This window comes from Taudactylus pleione, unplaced genomic scaffold (assembly GCF_031769625.1).
Source record: "Taudactylus pleione unplaced genomic scaffold, aTauple2 ptg000916l, whole genome shotgun sequence".
Taxonomy (NCBI): domain Eukaryota; kingdom Metazoa; phylum Chordata; class Amphibia; order Anura; family Myobatrachidae; genus Taudactylus; species Taudactylus pleione.
Genome location: NW_028285317.1, coordinates 2,537,484 through 2,561,993, shown reverse-complemented (window position 1 = coordinate 2,561,993; position 24,510 = coordinate 2,537,484). Strand labels below are relative to the sequence as shown.

Below are 24,510 nucleotides of genomic sequence, written 5' to 3'. Positions count from 1 at the left end.
CTTTCGATTTGAGCATGAGTAGGTCGGATTGACACAGATACATGCAGACATCAGTGAGATGCCTGCATATATCTGACTGAATAAAGTATTTAAACAAGTAAAATTAAGAAAACAATTGATGTGACGTCCCCCCCATATCAGAACCAGCCCCGGACTGCTGAAACCCAGGTCTGGTTGACTAAGTACAGGAAAAAAATGACGTAGGGTCTCCTGTACTCAGTACAACCAGCACTGGGCTATGGAAAGCAGGGCTGGTTCTGGATTTACATGGAAAACTTTGAGTAGGGTCTCCCTGTAATTCACAGAACCAGCCCTGGACCCTTTCTAATTGTCGAATGATGCCACAGCCAGGGGAGCCCTATCACCGGGCCCCCCAGCCGCAGCATCAGCCCTGACTGTTAGTCAGCCCAGGCCAGGGATCTCTGGGGAGTTGGATACTCCTTCAAAAAAAGGGGTCTTCCTCTCCAGGGCACCCCTAGCCTAGGGTGATAGCTCGGGGCTATCCCCGCCATCCCTGTGCAGTGGGTGGCGGGTTGATTGTGTGAGTGATGTGTAAAAATAGAAGTAATAAACCATTGTCTTTCAGTAGAACTGCAGGTCCCAGCAAGCCTCCCCTGCATTCTGGTACTTGGAGAACCACAAGTACCAGCATGCGGGGCATTAAGGGCCCACTGGGACCTGTAGTTCACCTGTAAAGAAATGTTGCAAGAAACACACACACACCTTACACAGTATAAGTTTAATACACACTCACACATACTCACCTATATTACCTCCAGTGGTCCCCTTGTCCAGTAGGCATCCATGGGTTAAAATAAGAAAATGAAAAACCCGACCATCGTATTAAGGAATAATCATTCTAACCAGAATGATTATTCCTTCCCGAATGAAGCGCACAGACGCGGCTTCCTCCTTTGAAGCTCCGAGTCTGTGCGTTCATTGACAGAGCGGTCAGGCCTCTCAGCCAATAAACGGCTCCTCCATTGTACTCAATGGTGGGAGCCGCAGGATAAACCTTAGTTACCCTGCTGCTCTCACTGCATTCAATTTGAGTCGATTTGAGAAGAGGTAAATCACTCCTCAAATCGACCTGCAAATCGACCTTTAGTAAATTTACCCCCAAGTCTCAAGTACCCCCAACAGGTCCCTTTTTGAGGATTTCTGTCTGTGGAAACAGGTGGGCTATTTACTGACCCGACCAAATAGATTAACTCATCTGTGCATGACTAAAGAAATCCAGAAAACATGATCTGTTGAGGGAACTTGAGAACTGTGGTTGAGAACAACTGCTCCAACTCATCCCTTCTCACCTTCATTGTTTAATAGGATCTGATGCTGTAAGAAACAACCGTGGCTCCATTGGTTGAGAGTTATAAAAATAAAAAAAATTAAAACTACTCATTATCTATCTTATTAAATCTGGTGATGAGAAAAGTCTTTATAAATCCACATGTGACCAAAATCCCATATCTGTTTTAACGTATTAACCTTGGGCCTGATTCAATAAGGATCGCTATTTCCATGGGCGTTTTAAGAGAGGAGGGGGCCCATGTGCAGCCTCCGTTTGGGCCCTCTCCTCTCTGACGGCAGCTCAGCAACACTGAGCGCTGTAGATTCTGGCTTCATGCCAGATTCTGTAGATTCTGGCTTCATGCGCATGCACTGGTCTCCAGGAAAATGGCACCTGCACCTACTTTCCCAGTGAGAGTTTGCTGCTCTACAGCGCCGGTCCGGCACTGTGGAGCAGCACTTCGGGAATTTATGGAGAGGTAAGTATAATTACATATGGGTGCAGGGTGTGTGGTGTGGGCCCCCCTGGACCCGGGGGCCCATGTGACCCGCACACCCTGCACCCATTATAGATGCGCCCCTGGCTATTACGATCGCAATAGCGAATACGCATGCAGTCTCATTGTTAAGATATGCTAATGATTGCAATCGCAGTGCCATCACAGCCTAACATAAGGACGACCCTTTTACCTTACACACATCTGTAATATCATCGGTAACATCGAGTACAATCGCAGCCTCACCCACACTTGCACAAGGTCTGACCTTACTCAGGAATTGCTAACCTCATCGCATGCAGTGAAAGCCCAAGGTGCGTATGGCATCGCAGTGGCTAATTTATGCATGCCCCTGTAACGGTGTTCAAACGCACTGGCACACCCGCGTTTCGCCGACCACCCCCCGTCACTACCCCCAAATGGTGCTTCCTGCCAATCACTCTGCGATGGGTCTGCATAGTCACTGCGATCGCAGTCCCAATCGCAGTGGAGTCTTTGCGCACTGTGATGCATACGCATGCGCAGAACGCAAGAACTGGCCGATTGCGTCCATAATCACAGTTGCGATCGGTAGGGAATCGTGACCTTTGTTCTTTTGGTCTATATCTAAACAAAATAATTTTCAACAAAATAATTGTTTAGAGTAGAAAAATCTAAGAGCACATTTAGCTGCAGAGTAGAGTTAGCAAAGTCGCAAGACGGTATAACAGTAACATTCACAAGGACATTTCTAAAAACCTGCGCACCTAAATAATGTGATAAAATCCATAGCAACCACTTTGATTTTCTATGCTGCACTAGAAAATGTATAGAATCTGATTGGTTACTATGGGTTAGATCATTATTTTTTGTCTTTCGGATATGTCCCCATCAGCGCACACGTGTTTCACCGCCATTCATTTATTCTAAAAACAAAGCAAGCACTTATGCCTCTGAGCGAAAGCTTCCAGCCCGTTGCAAGCGAGGAACATTACTCACCAAAATGACTTGGTGGAGCACACTGGACATGCTTTATTTAATTTTTTTTTCACAATTTATTAAAATATCTCACATATACAAAACACGTACAGATTGTCGAGAGAATGATGTATCTATAAGCCCAATTGAGATGATCATTTTGAAATATTGCAAAAACACAGTGAAGACCATCTACAAAGTAAAGGCCCGAGATTCCACATGCGTTCCTGGTTTCCATGAATAGCTGTTTGATTTGGAGACGTTTCCTCACCAAAAGAAACACAATACAACTTTATATGGAAAATTGAGTTTTATACTTTATTAGCTTTAGCACCATTTATTTTGTTCAAGTACCTTAATTAGCACCTCTGAGAAACTCCCTCCTTTTCTCCTTTTCTGAACGCCATTTTTATTTGATTACTCACTGGTGAGGTGAAGACACTTTGGAATAAGCGTATGAGGTAGTTAAAACCTGTGGAAGTTGTGGTTTTAAACTTCCTCCGTGGAAGGTATTCAAAGGCCACAAACGGTGCAAGCTTTCACGGTTTTTATTTAGATTTTTGGATTTTTTTTTTCATTACAATAGCTGACATATTTTTTTCCCCCATAACTGGTTGTTAACATCGTGAAAAAACTTCCGTGTCCTCTCATTGCATTGCACAACGCTCCGTATTGATTTGTCTGTTTTGCCCAGGATTTAAGGACGTAGACGAGTGGAATAAAAAAAAATGGATGGAGTCAGCTTTTTGGTATTAAAAATAAAGAAAGGGCAAAGAGTGGATGTTTCTTAAGTTAGTTTTTTTGTTTTTGTTTCAATTGTTCATCTATTTGAAACAGACTGGGCCAATGTCCAATCCGAACTCTTGGTCTGCACCACCAATGTCCAAAGGTGCAATGTCCAGGATGGGTAAGCGCGTTGGCTTGTTTGTTCTATATTCAATGACGGTCTTTCCCCATTCTCCAGTGTGTTTCTGAAATAAAGGGTTACATTGATTAATTATGGCTTATTAGTGTAAAAGTCCTAGTTATCAGCTGTCTCCAATTTTCAGAGTACAGTTTTATAGCTGTATGTCCCTGGAAATATCCCTATTTTTGAATTATGGCCAACTGCCCATTCGTTTCCTCTTCTGCAGTATTCTTAATGTATTTCACACACTGTGTTTTTAGCTAGAGAACCAACTGCCAGTGAGTCCCATCCAGCAATACTTTATTGGTGCGTACACACTACACGATATGCTCCCTGAGCGATATCGTGTAGTGTTGTCCCCGGCAGGCTGTGCTCAATGTCGTTCATGACATTGAGCACAGCCGCTGAACCATTAACGATATCGTTCAGCGCCGGGCTCTCTCCCCCATTCCCCAACATGCAGCAACCTGACGAGGTCGTCAGGTTGGCCTGCATGTCAGCCCGTCGTCGTTATCGTTCATCTTTTTGGGGTTAAAAATGGATGATAAAGTGGACGACTGAACGATAACGATATCGTTATCGTTCAGTCGTCCACTTTATCGCCCAGTGTGTACGCACCTTAAGTGGCAGTTGGTGTGGCTCCCCTATTTAAATTCTAGACTGTGCTGCAGCTGTCATATTTTGACACAGTAGCCCTTATGATAACTTTAACAAAGGTATCGGGACGTTACTTACCGTGCAGCTGTCCTCAAGGACGCTGAAGGTGAATCTGCTGTTGCCCTCTGCCCTCAGTTCCACATCATTAGATCCCTGTAGAAGGATGGCCTTCTTCAGATTTCCAGTCTCTCCGTCCATGTAGGCGATGCTGTTCTTGCAGTGGTAAGTGATGTTCTGAGAGGCATGGTTAGCCAGGAGCCGCATGAAGGCAAGCTGGGTGGCCATGTCCTTGGAGGTGATTCCTTCGTCATTGTATTCAAACTAAGGAAGGAATAGAATATGGATTAACTTTATATTCTGGACAAATACAGCGTATTAGTTAATATATATATATATATATATATATATATATATTTATATTTAATTAAAAAAATAGGTGTTACTATCTCTGAAATGATTACAGCTCTGTCCTCATATACTGTGGTTCTATCGCTGCAAATAGCCCCTCTCAACGCGCCATGTCCTGGGTGACTCTTTCTCACGCCAAGTTGCGTTGTGCTTCATCTGCAACTTTGTACGTGTTGAAAACTAATTCCTGTGCGGCTAAAGTCGCAGCCCGGCGTCTCTAGTACACTGTGGGCCTGATTCAGAGATGGACGGAATTGCAGAGCCGCACACGAGCAGCTTTGCAATTCCGTCCATCTTAATGTGAATGCAAAAGGAGGTGTCAGACATTTTTTCCGGGAGGGACGAGCACCATCGTAACCATCGTAACCATTGGTCGCAGTGGTTGCTCCTTTGGTCAGGCTGTGGGAGCTGAAGCTTCCCCGCGGCCTGACCGGGTGCTGGTCACTTCAGAGACCAGGAATCTACGTCCGCCGACGCAGACCCTGGCCTCATCCCTATCGGAAAATGGGGACGATACACCCCTGTTTCCGGGAATGGTCACCAGCCATGCCCCCACTCCACCCCCCAAATGCCGCAGCATGTCAATCATGCGCAGACGCAAGTTGGAAGTGGGAGGGGCTTGGGTAAAATATAGCCAATCACATCTAAACATTAACATCAGCACAGGATAGTGAAGTAAGCAGCCTGTGAAACTGGTACAGGCAGGCTGCAGTGACAAGCGCTCCTCTATATGAGCTTCTTGTTGGTCGGAATGGAAAAATTACTGAGAATGTTATAGAATAGTTACATTTTCCGGTTTTCTCTGGGTTACCTAGAGCATGAGACCACTGCGCAGATGAGCAAAGCATGAATTACACATTTCAGGTACCGTGTTTGAGGACTGGTTAGAAGGTTACAAAGCTCATAGCGGGAATAGTTACCTGTGTGCCACCATTAATGGCTTCTCCGAACCAGACGTGCTTCTTATCATTGCTAGACATGTACCAGTTCTTCTGTGGGATGCTGTCAGGGTTGGCGTGGATGCAGGTCTCGCCAGTGGAGAAGTCGCAGAACACTCTGATGGCATCAGAAGTGCAGCCTTGGTTGGGATCAATCCAGTAAAATCCTACAAAGGAAACAATTGTGTTCATGTGAAGTCCCAATAACAATAGAGGGAAGGACAATGTAAAGAATAAACTTTTATGAAATTACTGTATTTTTATGTAAATATTATTATTATTATTATATGCAGTATTATAAAACACTGTAGATTAGGCTTAGGGTTCCCATGATTGTCATATATGCAACACATTATATTGGGAAGCTTCCCTTCTGGGGTCCTGAAACTAGGGAGATTGGGGTGTCAGGTATCACCGTTTTAAAGCTTTTGGAACGCTGATCCCTAGGGCTGCACATCGAGCTATTAGGAATCATTTTCTCCAATGGAATTTAAATGATAGATTTGTTTCTGATGAGCAGAAATATACTCACCACTGCTCCATTCAGGATGGCTGAGTCTTAAGTCGCGGCAGGTACGGGCAGGGTACTTCTTTGAGCCTTCTGGGGTCAGGATGGTCTCGATTTGGTTGTTCAAAGATTTCAGAGTAGAATCAACTTCGTAATCCTTGGGTCTACGGGCAGGCTGGTCAGCTCTGTAGTATTCACCTCCCTCGCTACCACCGTCATATCCACCTCCAGATGTACCAGCATTGCCAGGGGGTCCAGGAAGACCAGGGGGACCCTATACAGTATAAATGGAGAACAGTGACCATGTGCCCAAACTTCCAAGATGTAAAATAAGTCAAAAGGTCAAAATCAAAGGTCTAATCTATGTAAGGGGCAATAAATATAGGTACTATAACATAAGTTCTAAGACCTGAAGATCTCCTGAGATAAAACCATTGTCCACCCTATGAAGTTTGTGTCAAACTTGCAAGGTCTTCACAAGCACCGATAGCCAGAACTTCACAGAATGACTTTCATAAAAGATACTGTACATATTTTCTCAGTGTGTTACTTACAGCGGGACCAGTGAAGCCAGGGGGACCACGAACACCAACGGGACCAATAGCGCCAGCATGTCCAGAGCGACCCTCTTTGCCTGGAGGTCCAGAAGGACCTGATGGACCCTGAAATATAACAATTGTTACTAAATTATCAATACCACCAGAATAAAATGCCTAATACCGTAATTTCAGTTGCATTTGCCTACTTAAATAATAAATAAAATGTACATACACGTGGACCGGATGGACCAGTTGAACCAGCGGGACCAGTTTCTCCTGAAGTACCCTGGATGTTAAAGATAGAAAATACGCACAATTAAAAATAAATCTGCTTAATCATGAATATAAACAACAACCTACAGCCTCCTTGTTCTGACGTGGACAACTAACTGTAACATGCTTTGGTATAATAGTGGGTGACAATAAATTACATTGTTATCAGATATTCATTAGGATGAAGATTAGAGTCTTAGGAAATTATTTAATTTATTTAATTTGTTGGGGGTTTTTTTTTAGCACACACAAGGTACAGATATTGCTATTATATGTCAAGTTATGGTAGGTTTTTGCTTACATGCTGAAAGGGGTTGGGTTGGGGAAAGTAGGCGCAGAGTGGCTAAGTACATATAAATGTATGTACAGGTGCGCTGTCTTGGAGTTATCCTGGACTCGTCCCTCTCTTTCAAACCACATATCCAGAACCTTTCACAGTCCTGTCGTTTCCATCTCAAAAACATTTCCAAGATCAGACGCTTCTCACCCAGGATGCTACTAAAACCCTCATATACTCACTGGTCATCTCCAGATTGGACTACTGTAACCTCCTCCTATCTGGCCTCCCCAAATCCCATCTCTCTCCTCTCCAGTCTGTCCCTAATGTTGCTGCACGGCTCATCTTCCTCTCCAAACACTCTATATCTGCCTCCCCTCCCCTACAAACCCTCCACTGGCTCCCCTTCCCTTTTAGAGCCCAATTTAAGGTTCTCACGCTCGTTTACAAAGCCCTCACCCAATCTTCTCCCATATACATCTCTGATCTCATCTCCCTTCACTCTCCTCTCCGCTCTCTTCGTTCAACTAGTGCACGCCGCCTTTCATGCCAACTGATTACTTCCTCTCACTCCTGCCTCCAAGAATTTGCCCACTCTGCTCCCCACCTCTGGAACTCTCTCCCTCTCCCCATCAGACTCTCCACCTCTTTGCAATCCTTCAAACGGGCTCTCAAGACCCACTGCTTCATCAATGCTTTCCAGCTATCATTCTAACTCCCTGCTACATGCTCCTTCCTCCCAGTCTACCCCATCTGTGTCAAACCTGTTTGTCTTCCGCTCCCTTTTAGAAAGTAAGCTCTTACGAGCAGGGCCCTCTACCCTCTTGTGCTTCTCCCTACTTTACTTCCATCTACTTCTTACTCACCACTAGGGCACCTAACACTTGGTTGCTTATGCTCTGTTGCTTATCTGGGTGTTATGGTCGCTAATGTATCAATGTATATTATCCATGTCCTGCTCCTGTATTGTATTGTTCTGTAAGTCGCTTGTCAACAATTTGTTTATGTACTTTGTAAGGCGCTGCGGAACACTTGTGGCGCCATATAAATAAATGATATTAATAATAATAATGCAGTACATTAATATAATGCTCACAACCAGTCTTGGTTTGAACAAAAGACAGAACTAAAGAAACTCGTTTGTGTTTATGTATGAGTAGTGAATTCACAATAATAAATGTTACCAGTGAAATAGACTTATAAATGTGGCAATTTTTTATGTTACAATTTTCGTAAAGGAAAAAAAAATATTAGAGTGCATTCATTTATAACGCTTTGTTAGCTCGCTGATAGTGTATCCTGAGGACTTCTGTACTTACAGCGGGACCGGGCAGACCTTGCAGACCATTATGTCCTTTTCCTCCATCGCGACCTCTTCCTCCACTCACACCAGCTTCACCTTTGTCACCACGAGTTCCTTGGGGACCCTAAGAAAGGTGAAGAGTTGTTAGATAAACTCCTGGGCTGATCGGCCGATCTCAATAGGTCATTCCCTTATGCCCACAACATCTATGCTGTAAGCGATGACTGTCAGTTAGAATTAAACTAGATACTTACAGATGGACCTCTAGCACCAGCGGGACCAACAGAACCAGTATTACCATGAGGACCCTAAAATACAGAGGAACAATTGTAATATGATTTACACATGTACTGTAGGAAATCATCTATGAAATAATATTGTTAAAAGACAAATAGTTCCCTTTAAGTGGACATGATATCCGTTATGTCAAGTAAAGCTATTATATTCTATACCACTAGTGGCTCAGTGGTTAGGAGCACTTGCCATTGGAGAAGCAAATCCAAATCATGTCACGTTACCAAAAATTAACCAGTTCAGTTAGGTCTGATAAAAATTTGTGTGCAGTCATATAATCCATATAAAAACCGTTATTATTAATTATTATTATTATTGACTTGTTCTCATAAATATAAATATAAAAATACATAATGTCAACTTACAGGCTCACCACGGTTTCCAGATTTACCAGCGGGACCAGTAGCGCCAGGAGCGCCAGGAGCTCCAGCTCCACCAGCGGAGCCAGTGTTGCCAGGGTAACCACGTTCTCCCTACAAGTGAAAGATTGTTACATGCTGTTGCTTAAATGTCCTAGAAGGTGACTGGCTGACAGCAAAGACAAAGGTCCTCATTTATGAAGCACAGTGTAGCAGTGACGCAGCACAAAATCCTCTTTGGCGATGACATGTGTATCGACTTGTGTCGATGCACCTAGAATTATGACAGACAGCGTTGACCAGTTTGTGCAGCAAGCTGGTGCTGCTTGCTGGGGTGCAAAAGCTGGACAGAGAGGGCGGGAGTAGCCATCAAAGTACAGGGTAGGTGCACCGGTTTGCACCATTTGGCGGAAAAGTTCAAAATTTAGACTTCACTTTATGAAGAAACTGATTTTTAAAATGAGACGTATGGCAATGGCTGGTGTATGGTTACAATTTTAAGAGCATTTCTTTCTGTGTGGAAGGGGAGGTGTCTCCAAATACTGGAAGGTAAGCCTTCACCTTGGACCATAGTGACCCGCAGTACGCATCCAGTGAGCTTGGTAAATGAGGTCCAGTGTAATGTGCGAGTTGTCACCCTTACCTTAGGACCTGCAAGGCCGTCACGGCCAGGGGGACCATCGCTTCCGGGGTGGCCCTAGAAAAAAAGCAATGGTACATTTTTACGATCAATGCCCAAAATGGTACATCTTTACATCAGTATTATGCAATGTGCTGCCTAAAAGAAACGGCATAGACTGTTCTTCTTGCACTTACATCACGACCAGCTTCACCAACATGGCCAAGGGGACCAGGAGAGCCAGCGGAACCTGGGGGACCACGGGGACCTGAAGAACCAGCCAGACCAGAAGGACCATTTTCTCCCTATACAGTACAGTAAGTAAAAAGTACATTTATTAAGACTCTATAGATTTCCACATTCGTTTATATATGGTTCTTAGGTTTTAAATATCCACACATAAACCCCTTATCTATTTAAACCAGAAATAGCAGATAGAAATTATACATGCCAGGTAAGTGAGCATCTAAAAATCAGGTTTTAAAGTGTAGTTGTTGTACACACACAATGGAAGCCATTTTGTGAGCTCAACCATTAGTCGCGTGACGAGCCAATTCGTTCACTAGAACTAACAATATCACAAACTGCCTCACGCTCGGCTTGTGCAATACTCATTATTTATCAACTTATTAGCTCATTTCTGATATATATATCGGTTCATGCCACAAAATGGCTGCCTCCGATGTGTCTGGGCAATGAATAGCCTGCAACACAGAGGTAATGAAGCTGAAACAGAGTGAGTACTTCGCCAGCTCAGCTGGCTTAGTATATGTTGTGTGCATTCACACTGTGTACACGCATATGCGCCCCTTGCAGATTTGCAATATTCTACCAATTTCACCTGCCAGCGCCTGCCTGGATAGGTGGAATGAGGCGGATGGGGGCATTTTATCTTAGACCAAGGGGAACACATGCACACTGGAAAAAAGACTCATATAACCCTGGGAATATATATGCCAGACATGGAGTTGTTTCTCCTGTAATAAGGAGATTTGTCTAGTTTATTTGATGCCTAAAAGCAAAGGCATTTGTTGCATATGATATAAATAATTTAAAACATGCCCTCAAGTGGCACTCAAGTAAGTCTCTGTGAGTTCACTGGCACAAACCAGACGCACTTGCTACTTAAGCAGGCCTCAACGCATCTCGAGCTCTGCATATGGGCGGAAATTCTTTGCTCGCCTTTTTTATCACATGTTATTTTCATTTATGTCCATTTTGCCCATTAGAGCACTTATACTGTATGTGGCTGTTTCCTTAATTTACTTGAGTTCCCCGTTTCCTGGCTTTATCTTGCTTTAGCCTCTCAGCTCACAATTCCAGAAAGTACCAGATTGTGGAGAAGATTTATCAAAGCTTGAAGAGAGATAAAATGGAGAGAGAAAAAGTACCAACCAATCAGCTTTAAACTATCATTTTTCATAAACAGCCGGTAAAATGACAGTTAGAAGCTGATTGGTTAGTACTTCATTTCTCTCCACTTTAACTCTCTCCACATCTCCCCCTCAGTGGGTCATTTGAACAATCTATTAGCCAATTACATTCAACATAGCATTCTGGAAGCACTGTATATTGCAGACTACATATACTGTGTATTTAGAAATGTTTCCTCTGTATAAGTCACAGTGTATTTCTATGCATTCTATTGTATTACAGTATACTGCTATTTTTGTTTTAAATAGTGCTTAATAATGTGCTTACGTTATTTCCAGATCCACCAGGAAGACCACGTTCTCCTCTTGTACCAGGAAGACCAACAATACCACGAGCACCGAGAACACCAGAGGGACCAGCGGTACCTGGGCCTCCCTAAAGCCATGAGAGAAATGGAAGATTATTATTAATATTTCCATATTAGATCACAAAAGCATATACTAACATAAACCAGATAACAGGAATATATACCAGCATATAACCAGAGCATATACCAGCATATAACCAAATAATCAGAGCATATACCATCATATAACCAGAAAACCAGAGCATATACCAGCATATAACCAAATAAACAGAGCATTTACCAGCATATAACCAGAGCATATACCAGCATATAACCAGAAAACCAGAGCATATACCAGCATATAACCAGAAAAACAGAGCATATACCAGCATTTAACCAAATAACCGGAGCATTTACCAGCATATAACCAGAAACCTGGAGCATATACCAGCATATAACTAGATAACCAGAGCATATACCACCATATAACCAAAGCATATACCAGCATATAACCAGATAACCAGAGCATATACCAGCATATAACCAAAGCATATACCAGCATATAACCAGAAAACCAGAGCATATACTAGCATATAACCATATAACCTGAGCATATACCAGCATATAAGCAAAGCATATGCCAGCATATAACCAGATAACCAGAGCATATACCAGCATATATCCAGATAACTGGAGCATATACCAGCATATAACCAGTACTGGAGCATAAACTAACATGTAACCAGATAACCGGAGCATATACCAGCATATATACCAGAGCATGTAACCCTCTTTTTACAACAAAAAAGAGACTTATACATTATAATACATTATAATACATAAGTAGGCCTAATGTAATATGCATAAACTCATGTTAATAATATATGCATGAACTTTGAGTTTTAATGTCATTGCTTATATAATCGGTGAGCTCTACTGTAATTTGGAAAATGTGCTTATTGTTAATGATGACGCACCTGTACTATGAATTATTACTGATCTTAGAAGAAGTCACTTTGGTGATTCATGACGTATATAAAACAATTGGCCGTAACTTATAATATCCTTATAATTATTTTTATACATTATCCCTATATAATAATCCAGATGTGATAGACCTATGACCATAACTTTTTCAAGCCAGTATTCATGACAAAGGTCCTATCCTTATTTATTTTATTATCCTTTATGTAAAAAAAAAAAGTTTTATTAAATAATAATAATAATAATAATAATAATAATAATAAAAGATATCTACAAAAAAAACAACAACTTTAGATTTACATTGCAGGAGGGTTCTAAATACAGTGAATTTATGGTAAAATGTTGCATCCTTCTGGCTTTTACAGTTTGCCTGTTAGCTTCAAAGTAAAGTATAGTTTAAAAAAAAATCAAGACTGTCAGGAAAATCTTAGACTGCTATTACTAATAATAATATTGGTTTGTCTACACACTGTTGGATCATGTATGGTTTAATTTTACAATGGATCTGTCTATGTAAATCTCTTGTTCATATGTGACCCCCACAACTTCTGCTCAAGTTATTACAGTATATTGTCACTTACAACATGGCCAGCTTCTCCAGATGGGCCTTTATCTCCAGCAAGTCCTTGTGGACCACCATGACCTTGCTCACCAGGGCGCCCAACTGGACCACCGTCACCACGTGGACCTCTTGGACCATCTTTGCCTGCTGCTCCAGTTAAACCAGCAGGACCGACACCACCCTACAAGAGAGAAATGTAACCTTGAATTGTATTAAGATGTGACAAAGGTAGACGGATAATTTGGAATTCAACTTATGAATATATTTACTCTTTTTTTTTTATTAATTGTTTAGGCTCTTATTAAGTTGTACGGCTATATATTTAAGTAAACATATGTCTGTGATATGAATATAGAATGCATAGCGTGACTGTGTGTGTAGGAGTATTACAGGTGTCTTAAATTAGTAAATTCTCCATACAGAAAAAAAAAGGACGTGGCGCCACCCACTGGAAATCTCAGCTATCCTCAACGATGCTCGGAATTGTCTAAACTCTCTGTTTGGATATTCATAACTTTGCGACATGTAATTGTAGTGGATTCATTCTAAAGAATAAATAACACTAGTTCTCTAATATCTTACTCTGATTGTCAATAAGGTTCCAAGATGCTATTCTACCTGGTATAAAAGAATGCGGTTGCCCTCACTGATTGTGTGACTACGGTTCATGTGACTACATGCCCACATTTCCATTGCTGAAGACTTCTCTTCTGAGAACGCCACTTACAAGAAACCCCATGGCTTTGACGATGCACCCACTGGGTTGCTAGAACATGACATGGATGAGACACTGAGATAGAATCCCTACAGATTGACAGCTTTGCCCTGTCTAGGTCTCATCAGTGTAGTGTGCTGGTCACTTGCTAGAAAACAAAGCACACTTACAGATGGGCCAGGGGCTCCTACTCTTCCAGCAGAACCAGGGAATCCATTTGCACCCTGTGGGGGAAAAAAAATAAAGTATGAGATATAAAGGTAACATTCGGTAGATAGATCTATTGTACGTCTTCGGCTAACAGTTGTGTTGACTTACAGAGGGACCGCCATCACCACGAGCTCCAACACTTCCGGCAGGACCATTGGGACCCTACAAAAAGTAATAAAGACCAGTTAATCATGGAAACGGATCTAAGTTACAAACTCCAGGGGATTTATTTCCAACGCTGGAACACTACAGCCATGTCATCTGGGCAATGATATATGAAGGTATTTGTAAACAGCATAACTTACTGCTGGTCCGGGGGCACCAGCTGGACCAAGGGCTCCAGGTCCACCAAGTTCTCCTTTGGGTCCCTTGGGTCCTCTATCTCCCTTAGCTCCGGCATGACCAGCTGCACCCTTTTGAGATAACCCATAACAATGTTTTTTACTACGTTTTGTTACAGTAATCAGCGCGGATTGATGTTTTAATAACAAGAAGACCAATTACTTACAGGAGGCCCAGCAAAACCATTGGGACCAGCTGGACCAGCTTCACCACGTTCACCCTATAAAGAGAGAAATAATTTAGATAAAAATCATTGCTTCAAGCTTTGTAGCTATGCAAATTTATCTAATTTCATAATTGGTTCCACTTACAGGAGCACCACGGGAACCAGGGAGTCCATTAGGACCAGCGGGACCAGATTCACCCTAGAGAGTGAAAACAAATATTGAGGCAAAAATTTCTTCACAATTCTCAGACAACGACTAAAGTTTTATGCAATGGAGCAAAGAGCTTTACCCTGTCTCCGGGACCACCAGCTGGACCAGGTGCACCAGCAGCACCAGCGGGACCCTGCACAGAACAAATGAGAAAAACAGACACAGTGTAAGGGTGGAGACATCCAACTTGTGCACCTGTAATCAATATGAACCATAGCAAATAATAAAAACAGAAGGTTTGGAGGGGGGGGGTTCTCTGCCCTTTGTTAAGTGAATGGGAACTACTTCTAAACATGTCTAAACTAGCATATAACAAAATGTACATAAATGTTGTAGATGGTAGAAAGAAGTTTAATATCCCCCCCCCCAAAAAAAAAAAAAGCTTGCTTCTAAATTCGTGGCCATCAAAGCATTTTCTTAAAGAAAGATCTCTCCTCGCGCATTCCACTTCAATAAAATTTAAAAAATTGGCATCGAACTACAGATCTGTGATCTTTAATCCAAAAGCCTATTATCAGGGCAGTTTTTAAAAAAACAAACAGGTGGTGATGTCTTATACATTGATGTCACCACCAAGCATTCCCTCTTGCAGTCACTCTGAGAAAGTATTGGTAAGACAGGGATCAATCTAAAATAATTTTTTTGTATATTTCCATGATAACACCAGAAATATACTGGTATAATTCCGTTGTATAACTACAAATTAAGGTACAACGGAACTCATTCATTTTAAACAAATGTGGGGTTGAAACGCTTGTCTCTCACGCAATTTACATTTAATAGCATCACACATTACCTTTAGCAAGGTAGCAGGTGTGACACTGTGGTTTTTAAAGTGCATGGTCTCATCCCAAAGATAATTGTCTAAGTGGCATTTAATTATTCTTCTATAGTGACTGGACACTTGATAGAATGTCCCTCATCTGTAATGTCATTACTGGGGAGAGTGCACATTTAGATCTATTTCCCCCCAGTTTAAATGGTTTATCATGGAAACAGAATGGAACAAAGCTACTAGATGCTAATAATGACATTTTTTAAAGGAAATGCCTTCGCTCTGTACATGGAAGAGGATAGGCGTGGTTTTACAACTGCTTCTAAAAAGCAAATCTGTAGGGGCAAGTGGGCAAATGCCCTCATTAGTCTAAAAAAAAAAGAAATCAGATATTAGAGAGGTAGGTGGACATGTCTATATGTTTTACAACTAACCTAAATGAATTAATGGTGGATTGCACGGTACAATAGAGGTTTTCTTTGTGCCGATTTTGGAAGCTATCTTAGACAACTCTTTTGTACAAATGTCTGGCTATGGTGCAGAGTGTATCTGACCAATGATCAGAGGCGGGTAAGTGATTCTTTGATGGGAATGACTCTTTTTTCAAATATATGCCCTTACAAAATGGAGGAGCCAGGGGTGTGCCTATAATGAGGTCACCTGAGGCAGTTGTCTTAGGCAGTAAGGATTTGGGGCAGCAAAACGAAGGAAATAAAAAAAAATAATATAATTTTCACGATTCAAAAGTCAATATTAGTGGTGCTCACCTACTTGCTCTGATTATTTCGAACTTTACAAAACTTTTATAAAAATATTTATGGCAATTGGTATAAAGGGATGAGAAGGGCGTAGTTTCTATTCAGCAGTGTGGTAACGCACATCCTGGACTATAGGACTCTGAATAGTGTTTATTACTAAGAAGGAAGATCAGCTTAGTGATAGATTATGAAATTGAGGAAATAGAATATATTGAAGCTGGTAAAACGTAATGGAAGTGTCAAGAAAAATTTCCCAGTCACAATGAAATCCATTAACAGACCAGGGCAAGAAATACAATGTACTCACACGGGCGCCATCTCTTCCTGGGCTGCCATAGTCACCGGTATTGCCATTCTCACCCTGAAAAGTAAAATAAGTAAAATAAATCAGAATGACCACATATCTTGATCATAACTCCAGGCAATGGGTTTTATGCATTAAAGCAGCAGAAGCAGCAAAACTAGCGAATAAGCCAATGTCAACAAGTAATATTTTTATTTAGTTACGATGTATAGGAGAAACATAGAGACATGCATCTCATGGCTATGTGTCATTGTATAGGGCAGAATTCACTGTTATCTCTAAGGAGAGATTAAAAAGGCAGATCTAATAAGGACACTGGTCTGGAGGTGCATTCTCGTTTCCCTGTAATGCAAAGATGGTTCATCTTAGGGACAGTGGCCGAGTGGAGTCATTATAATGTATATATACAGATAAAAGATGTCCATCATATTTGCGGAATTACCTTTTCAGCTTTGGGTCCTGGAAGTCCAGCTGTGCCTCTCTCTCCGGGAATACCACCAGGGCCTGGGGGTCCGACTGCTCCATTAATGCCAGCACCACCAGGCTCTCCCTAGAAATAGAGAAGTCTCATCTGTTATCTCTCTGTCCGAAAATATAAAGTACCATAGACAACATGATTGCCCTTTACATTAGTACTGTTCTTATTTAGTACTATTCTTATTGTACTAACGCTCAGCTAGTGATGAGTAATATTACCTGTATCCCTTATGTACTATAGATATGATAGTACATAAGCATTGCATGTTGGTTACCTAGGAGCACTAATACTGTACAAGAAAGGAGTATCAGGGCGGCTATCACGTGATTACCCACTGTTACTACTACTTATATCACACAATGCTCTGTATACACCATCACCTGACTGTGTGGCTGAATACTGTTACTGGATTATTAATAAGTAATAATAAGTAATAAGATGATCAGGGTGCATTATTTGCTGGTAATATATGAGTATTGCCATAAGTTGTATTGCCGTATTGTAATGCTAATTTATAATTATTAGCATTAACTTTTGATGATAAGTAGATGTGACACCATCACATTATCAATGAGCATTACCAAATAATTATGAGTATTATTTCATTATGACAAATGGGTAATACCACATGATTGTGAATGAGTATCCCATGGTGAGAAATGAGTATTACCTCATAATTATCAGCGAGCATTACCACATTATTATCAATGAGTATTGTCCCATGGAGAGAAATGAGTATTACCTCGTAATTATCAGTGGGCATTACCACATGATTATCAATTATCCCATGGTGAGAAATTAGTATTACTGCGTAATTATCAGTGGGCATTACCACATGATTATCAATGAGTATTATCCCGTAATTATCAGTGGGCATTACCACATTATTATCAATGAGTATTATCTTCAGATTGTCAGCATACTATATAATGATAATCTATGAGTATTACCACATAATAATTACTAATGAGTAGTATTACATAATGATTCTGAAGTATAACCACAATAACAAAGTGTAGCATTAATACTCAAACCAATGAGTATTATTACCACAGCATCAATGAGTATTACCACATGATTATCAATAATTATTATCCCCTGATGGTTTATGTGTATTACCTCAGAATTATCTATGTTTATTAATACTGTACATGATACCACACAAGCATTTGGGCATGATTACCCATGAGTATTACAACATGATTATTAAGAGTACAACCACATAATTATTGAAGAGCGTTATTACTCATGAGTATATCTTAGTTATCAATGAGTATTATCTTATGACAGACATTTAGTATTATAACGCAATGATCACTGAGTACTACCACATGATAATCACTTAGTAGTACCAAATAATTATAAGTCAGTCCCTCTATTGTCTTCCCATTATCTTCAGAAAATTATTTTAATCACTGATTTCAAGTCTCCTCTAGTGGCTACGTGCTGCCTTCCACTCTCATCAGCTTATCCCCTGCTTGGCCACAAGAGGCTCCCTATTTATGGAACTCTATCCAGCTCTATCAGAGTTTCCTTATCCTACAAGAGGGGAGATGTATCAAGCCTTGGAGAGAGACAAAATAGAAAAGTTACCCAAAGCAACCAATCAGCGTCTACCTGTAATTTTAAATGCTATGCCAGATAAATATCAGTTAGAAGCTGATTGGTGGCTTTGTGTAACTTCTCCAATTTATCTCTCTCCAAAGTTTGATACATCTCCTCCATTATCTTTGAATGGTTGTTATTGAGCATTATCTGGAGACTATCACTGAGTACTATGCTATTTGTAGCCTTGTTTATTATCTAGTAAGTATAGAGCAATATTGTTGTCATTAAATATGATCCTTTCTTCACTTATGAGAATTATTATATTTAAGGGCATTATTATTTGTCTGAATAATATAATGGTTTGTGATTAATATGCCATTATTAATGAGTATTATAATTTTTTTTACTGTACTATAAGTAATATCAAGTGAGTATTAATTGTTACTACTAGTGTATGAATTCTGCTGCATGACTGTGCCCTCAAAAAGTACCACTTCAGTGCTCGGCATATTGTGGTTTTTATATAAGGTCATGTGAATGGTAAAAGTACCTTGTTTCCATCGGGACCAGGAGCACCGGTTGGGCCGCGAGGTCCAAGAGCTCCTTGGGGACCTGCTCCTCCACTCTCACCGGGAGCACCACGTTCACCCTAAAAAAGAGATAATGTAATAGTATTAGCACCACAGAGGGCACAATGAGACACGTAGAACGTTCCAACCAAAGACTCGGCAAGTTGTCCACAGAGATCTTACAATTAAAATAAATAAAACATAAAATAATAATGGCTGTGCCAATGGGGGCATCTAGAACTTGTGGTGGGTCTGAGGACAATCATTTACTATTTATTCAGCATAATACTTACTCTTACTCCAGCAGGACCAGAAGCGCCAAAGTCACCATTGCTACCCTACAGAAAACAAGAATATATAATGCATAAGCTTTTATGAAGTGCACAGAATAAAGGGGCTACTGGATTTTGACAGAGAATGTCCTACATAATACCAGTTTGGACAAGCATAAAAGGTTTGGTTAATGTACATGAGTGATGGACAACATATGGGGTCTCATAGGTGGCCTGTAATTAAGGCTATGTCCTGGCAATTCCCTTTCTACCACTCTAAATCTTTAACTCACACTACTAATTCTTCCATAATTAAAACTGTTGGTGAAACCAAATTACCAGGACAAGTTGGCATAGGCTCCTTACTTGGGAATTAGGATGAAGTATGGGGTGCAATTTATGGCCTGAGGAAGTCAGGTCACATAGGTATACTGTTTTTATTTTACTTTAGAGTCATAAGAGCCCCATCTTGATTCTACAATAGGGCACACATAACCTTTTGTGGTAGAAGTCACATTCTGATGATCAGATTAACGTATGGATTGTTCATATAGCCCAAAACTGTAGGTTAACTCTTACCAGCCCGGTCAAGCTGGTAGACGTCACCATCTAATGATGAGCTAACCTGCTACATAGACTAGTGACCACACTGAACTCAGACATCAGAAACTATAGTAACAGGGCCGAATATGGGAACACACTTTGGTGGGAAAGCTGCACAAGACTCCCTGCGCAACCCTTGAGGGTTGCTCATGGCCGCAGTTGCCAAACACTGATCCAATACCAGCCGGTCTTCTGTGATATCTAAGAGCTAAATATTACTACCAGTTAACTGGCTACTTACTCTATCACCGGGTTTGCCAACTTCTCCTGGAGGGCCACCGGGACCTGGCAGACCCTAATAAAACAGAAAAAAACACTGTTAGACAACTGCATTGATATTACGGATCAAATCCATAGTTTAAGATACTTTTAAGTGCACCATGCTATATGTGTTCACGGTTCATCGTGTTCATGGTTGTAATATTTGAATATCGAGATGCATCAGAACTATTCAACAGGTTAGCACCAAAGAACCTCCAACCCTGATTTATATTTACGTCAAGCAATTTAGAACTAAGTCACAAAATTGAGTTTTTGATCATCAAAATTGTATCTATGTAAAGTGTGTACACACAGCAGAAACCACACTGTGATTATCTCGCCATGTATGTATACGGTATAGAAACAATGATTAGTGTTATGTCTATAATGCTCCTCCTTATCTCTGTATTGTGTATAGGTGCAGAATACAGTAGTGTGACATCTTACCTGGAAACCGGGGGCGCCGGATGGTCCTTGTTCGCCTTTCTCTCCTTGATTACCCTATAAATCAGGCACAGGGGAGATATATTAGATTTTAGGCCCTTCACATAGAAAGATGTTTTATTATTACTATACAATTTTTTCACCTTTATGCTGAAAGTGTACCAATCCCCTATACACAGTAGAGGCAGGTAATTTTGTGGGCTGAATTGTTACCCATGAGAACGCAGGGTATCAATTCACTGGGAATCAGCGACAATGCCGTCACTGGGTGAATTTTCGTTCCGCATTCTAAAGAACATCCCGTAGTTCTGCACACAAGATGGCTGCCCCAACAGGGAGTGGTGAATCCTTACATTCCAATAATAAGTTTTACAATTAGAATTACTTACAGCGAGACCTGGGGGTCCTTGTGCACCGTTGTTTCCATCTGGACCAGGAGCTCCCTGAAAACAAATATTAAAAATGACGCAATGATTTAAAGGCATATAAAAGCCAATGAGCCCATTATATTTTCATCCCATTATTACAACAAAAAAATCATGTATAAGGACAATAAACCACCTTATGTCCTTTAACCTGTAATGCAATTTACACTGGGGTACTTTCACCTAGATAATAATATCCTTAATTGGGTAGGGGGGTTATTGAAGATTTTCACTCACCTAGCTCATCAATTGGCAACGATTATAGTCAGTTATTGTATCTTTCTTATTAAAATTAATATATTGTAGGTGACATCTATGCTGCGCTGCAATGAAGTCTACCCCATCTGTAGGTGTACAGGCCTCTAGAACCAGGTATCTTCACCAGTCTGAACTAATTTTCTCTACCCCATGTACATGAACCTACATCGTACTTACTCTGTTTCCTGGAGAACCTTGGTTTCCCTTCTCTCCGTTCTTGCCAGTTTCACCCTAGAAGTTGAACAGATAAATAACATCAATAGAAATATTTACCTGTGGCCAACCTGCGCCTCGGATCGCCGGGTTGGACCATTGCCTGTAAACTGCAAATGTTGGTTTTTGTTTCTGCCCAATCTGGGTAGCAGGTTTACAGACAGTACTTACATTTGGACCCTTGGGTCCAGGGAATCCGATGCTGCCAGTTTCACCTCTAGAGCCAGCTGGACCAGCAGCGCCGGCGCGACCCTCAATACCTTGGGGACCCTGGAAGATAAAACAAACTGGTTAATTTACAGTACAAAAAGGTAACATGTAAGGATATAATTGGCTATATATATTGCAGAGATTATTAAGAAATGCAATCTTGATTTCAACTAGCAATTAAGGTTTGGTCTGACTGTAGATAACATAACTATGACCATGGTGACACAAGCTCTGTTCCTAACCACTAGCCACGGAGCAGAATAAATATTCCCTCTCTGGATAAACCCAGTTGTTTTCGCTCATTCATTGGGCAGCAAAGTACAAATGGTGTAATGGTTAGCATTATTGCCTCACAGCACTGAGGTCGTGGGTTCGATAACCACTACAGCCCTAACGGTGTGGAGTTTGTATATTCTCCCTGTGCTTGCGTGGGTTTCCTCCAGGTGCTCTGGTTTCCTCCCACACTCCAAAAATATACAGGTAGGTTAATTGGCTCCCAACAAAAAATATTAACCTTAGTGTGTATCTGTGTGTGAGCATGTAGTAGGGAATATCGATTGTAAGCTCCACTGGGGCAGGGATTGATGTGAATGGCCAAATATTCTCTGTAGAGCGCCGTGGAATATGTGTGCGCTATATAAATAACTGGTAATACATAAATTCCTTCAGTTCATATTTATTTGCTGATGGAAGAAAATTATATTGACTCAAGAGCTGTATCTCGACCTCTGCCACCTGTAGGCCGGACCCATTCTGACTGCAAACGCCATTTGTGTAAAAACGCCAAAATGTACGTTTCTATTATGGCATCCTCTGTGTCATATTATAAGGGCTTCCCACTATGCAACTTTGATATTGCTGTTGATACTCTATGCAAAGTAAAGTTGTGTATTTGCGATTTATCTGGCAAGTAAACCCACCAATAAAAAATCTAACCACAAGACTATTGGCCAATTGCCATTACCCGACCAGTGCCTGGTTTTAAAAACAAACAAGCAAACAAACAAATGATACATTACAGTATTACAGTACATGTAAAAGTCCAATTCAAAAAACTTACAGCAGGACCTTCTTTTCCAGCAGGGCCAGTGCTTCCAGAGAAACCGGGAAGACCCTAAAAAAATAATATTTGTTTAGCAAATCATTGCTTGTAGTTTACAGACAAGGAACGGTTATTTCAACAGTTAATCAGGGATAACTACGAAATATGAATACGTTACTAATTTGCTAAGTTCAGCCATTTTGATTGAATTATCTCTTGATACTAAGAAGTATGGAAAATGCAACAATGCTACAACCATGTTATACGAGTATTAGATAGATAGTTGCATTTATGTTATGTTTTGTATACTGATCATTTTTTTAATTTATAGAGAGATTTACTTACTCTTGCACCAAGAAGTCCAGCCTCTCCTGGACGACCAGCATCTCCATTAGGGCCTCTTACTCCGGCAGGACCTGAAGAACCACGGTTACCAGGTGCACCCTAGTGAAGATAAAAAATATGGTTTAAAACGTGTTTGAGCAGTTAAAAAGTTGTAGCGGATAAGAAAACATTCTGCCGAGCCAACTTACAGTTCCACCAGCTCTACCGTCAGGTCCGGGCAGACCACGAGTTCCAGGAACACCCTACAATAGCCAAAACACCAATTAGGAAATGGGAGAGAAACATTTTATCGATCATATGCTTCTGGTAAATAATAACTTCAGACAACTTTGCTAATACAAAAACACAATCGACAAGCGTTTTTTGAGTTATGAAGACACCACTTCCGTGGTCTACTGTAATCTTAATTCCACAGGTGGAACTCTCGTTAAACTCAAGTTAATTCTCCAACCAGCGGATAATAGTAATAAAGTTATGCAGTGTCAAGGAATGTTGTAGCACACATACTCTAATTCCAGCACTTCCAGGGGGTCCAGATGGTCCAGCTTCTCCATTGGGTCCTCTCTTCCCTTCTTCTCCATGAGGACCAGCAGAACCTGCAGGGCCAGAAATACCCTGTGCAAAAGATAAACTCTGATAAGCAACAGAACGAGCTATGGAATGAAAACTACCTTAGATAACCAGGGATACTTACAGGCTCGCCCTTGGCTCCAGAGTCTCCTTTTCCACCAGCAACACCAGGGTCTCCCTGTGGTGGAAGTTTTATCATTAGTTTGGATACTTTGAGAGTAGCACATTTCACACATTATACGTTGAGCAGTTTGCTACGGTAGTCTGACTTACAGCAAGTCCTCTACCGCCGGATGGACCAGCAGGACCAGGAGGTCCAGGAATACCACGAGCGCCAGGCAGGCCGGGAGCACCAGCTACACCAGGAAGACCCTAAAATGACATAAGAGCACAGTGTTCATGGCATGTAAGTTTAAATATATACAACAATGTAAAGTAATCTTTCTCTGTGCCTTGGCCCACTGACAGAAGACAGGTTAGTTGCTCCTGCAGTCTCTCTCCCACTCCCCCCCACAGCTTCATATCGTTCCTGTAGCACCATACATTTGATGTCTCAGAAGTTTTTATTGCCTCTTTACTGGGGCTCCTTACTGAAGGGCAGAAAACACATGAGACAATGGAACAAAGAAATCCATAAGCTCCACCCTTTCAGGGATTTTCCATTATGGAGTATACACACAGCAATTATCAGGAACAGTG

General features: G+C 41.2%; 1 protein-coding gene across 1 annotated transcript in view; it reads right to left on the bottom strand.

Moving 5' to 3' along the window:
• Window positions 1-3,276: 3,276 nt before the first annotated feature.
• COL1A2 (collagen type I alpha 2 chain) overlaps window positions 3,277-24,510 on the bottom strand; it is a 39,349-nt gene continuing 18,115 nt past the window's right edge. The window contains exons 18-51 of the mRNA XM_088459614.1: window positions 24,085-24,183; window positions 23,936-23,989; window positions 23,749-23,856; window positions 23,430-23,483; window positions 23,242-23,340; window positions 22,915-22,968; window positions 21,816-21,914; window positions 21,609-21,662; window positions 21,138-21,191; window positions 20,752-20,805; window positions 20,285-20,338; window positions 19,462-19,506; window positions 19,150-19,248; window positions 17,016-17,123; window positions 16,577-16,630; window positions 14,816-14,869; window positions 14,671-14,724; window positions 14,526-14,579; window positions 14,323-14,430; window positions 14,126-14,179; window positions 13,978-14,031; window positions 13,112-13,273; window positions 11,528-11,635; window positions 10,024-10,131; window positions 9,851-9,904; window positions 9,214-9,321; window positions 8,809-8,862; window positions 8,571-8,678; window positions 6,934-6,987; window positions 6,717-6,824; window positions 6,187-6,436; window positions 5,637-5,821; window positions 4,387-4,629; window positions 3,277-3,715 (exon numbers count right to left, since the gene is read on the bottom strand). Of these exons, the coding sequence (XP_088315740.1) occupies window positions 3,569-3,715; window positions 4,387-4,629; window positions 5,637-5,821; window positions 6,187-6,436; window positions 6,717-6,824; window positions 6,934-6,987; window positions 8,571-8,678; window positions 8,809-8,862; window positions 9,214-9,321; window positions 9,851-9,904; window positions 10,024-10,131; window positions 11,528-11,635; window positions 13,112-13,273; window positions 13,978-14,031; window positions 14,126-14,179; window positions 14,323-14,430; window positions 14,526-14,579; window positions 14,671-14,724; window positions 14,816-14,869; window positions 16,577-16,630; window positions 17,016-17,123; window positions 19,150-19,248; window positions 19,462-19,506; window positions 20,285-20,338; window positions 20,752-20,805; window positions 21,138-21,191; window positions 21,609-21,662; window positions 21,816-21,914; window positions 22,915-22,968; window positions 23,242-23,340; window positions 23,430-23,483; window positions 23,749-23,856; window positions 23,936-23,989; window positions 24,085-24,183 (3,156 nt within the window). The 3' untranslated portion in view covers window positions 3,277-3,568. The remainder of the gene's footprint in view (window positions 3,716-4,386; window positions 4,630-5,636; window positions 5,822-6,186; window positions 6,437-6,716; window positions 6,825-6,933; window positions 6,988-8,570; window positions 8,679-8,808; window positions 8,863-9,213; window positions 9,322-9,850; window positions 9,905-10,023; window positions 10,132-11,527; window positions 11,636-13,111; window positions 13,274-13,977; window positions 14,032-14,125; window positions 14,180-14,322; window positions 14,431-14,525; window positions 14,580-14,670; window positions 14,725-14,815; window positions 14,870-16,576; window positions 16,631-17,015; window positions 17,124-19,149; window positions 19,249-19,461; window positions 19,507-20,284; window positions 20,339-20,751; window positions 20,806-21,137; window positions 21,192-21,608; window positions 21,663-21,815; window positions 21,915-22,914; window positions 22,969-23,241; window positions 23,341-23,429; window positions 23,484-23,748; window positions 23,857-23,935; window positions 23,990-24,084; window positions 24,184-24,510) is intronic.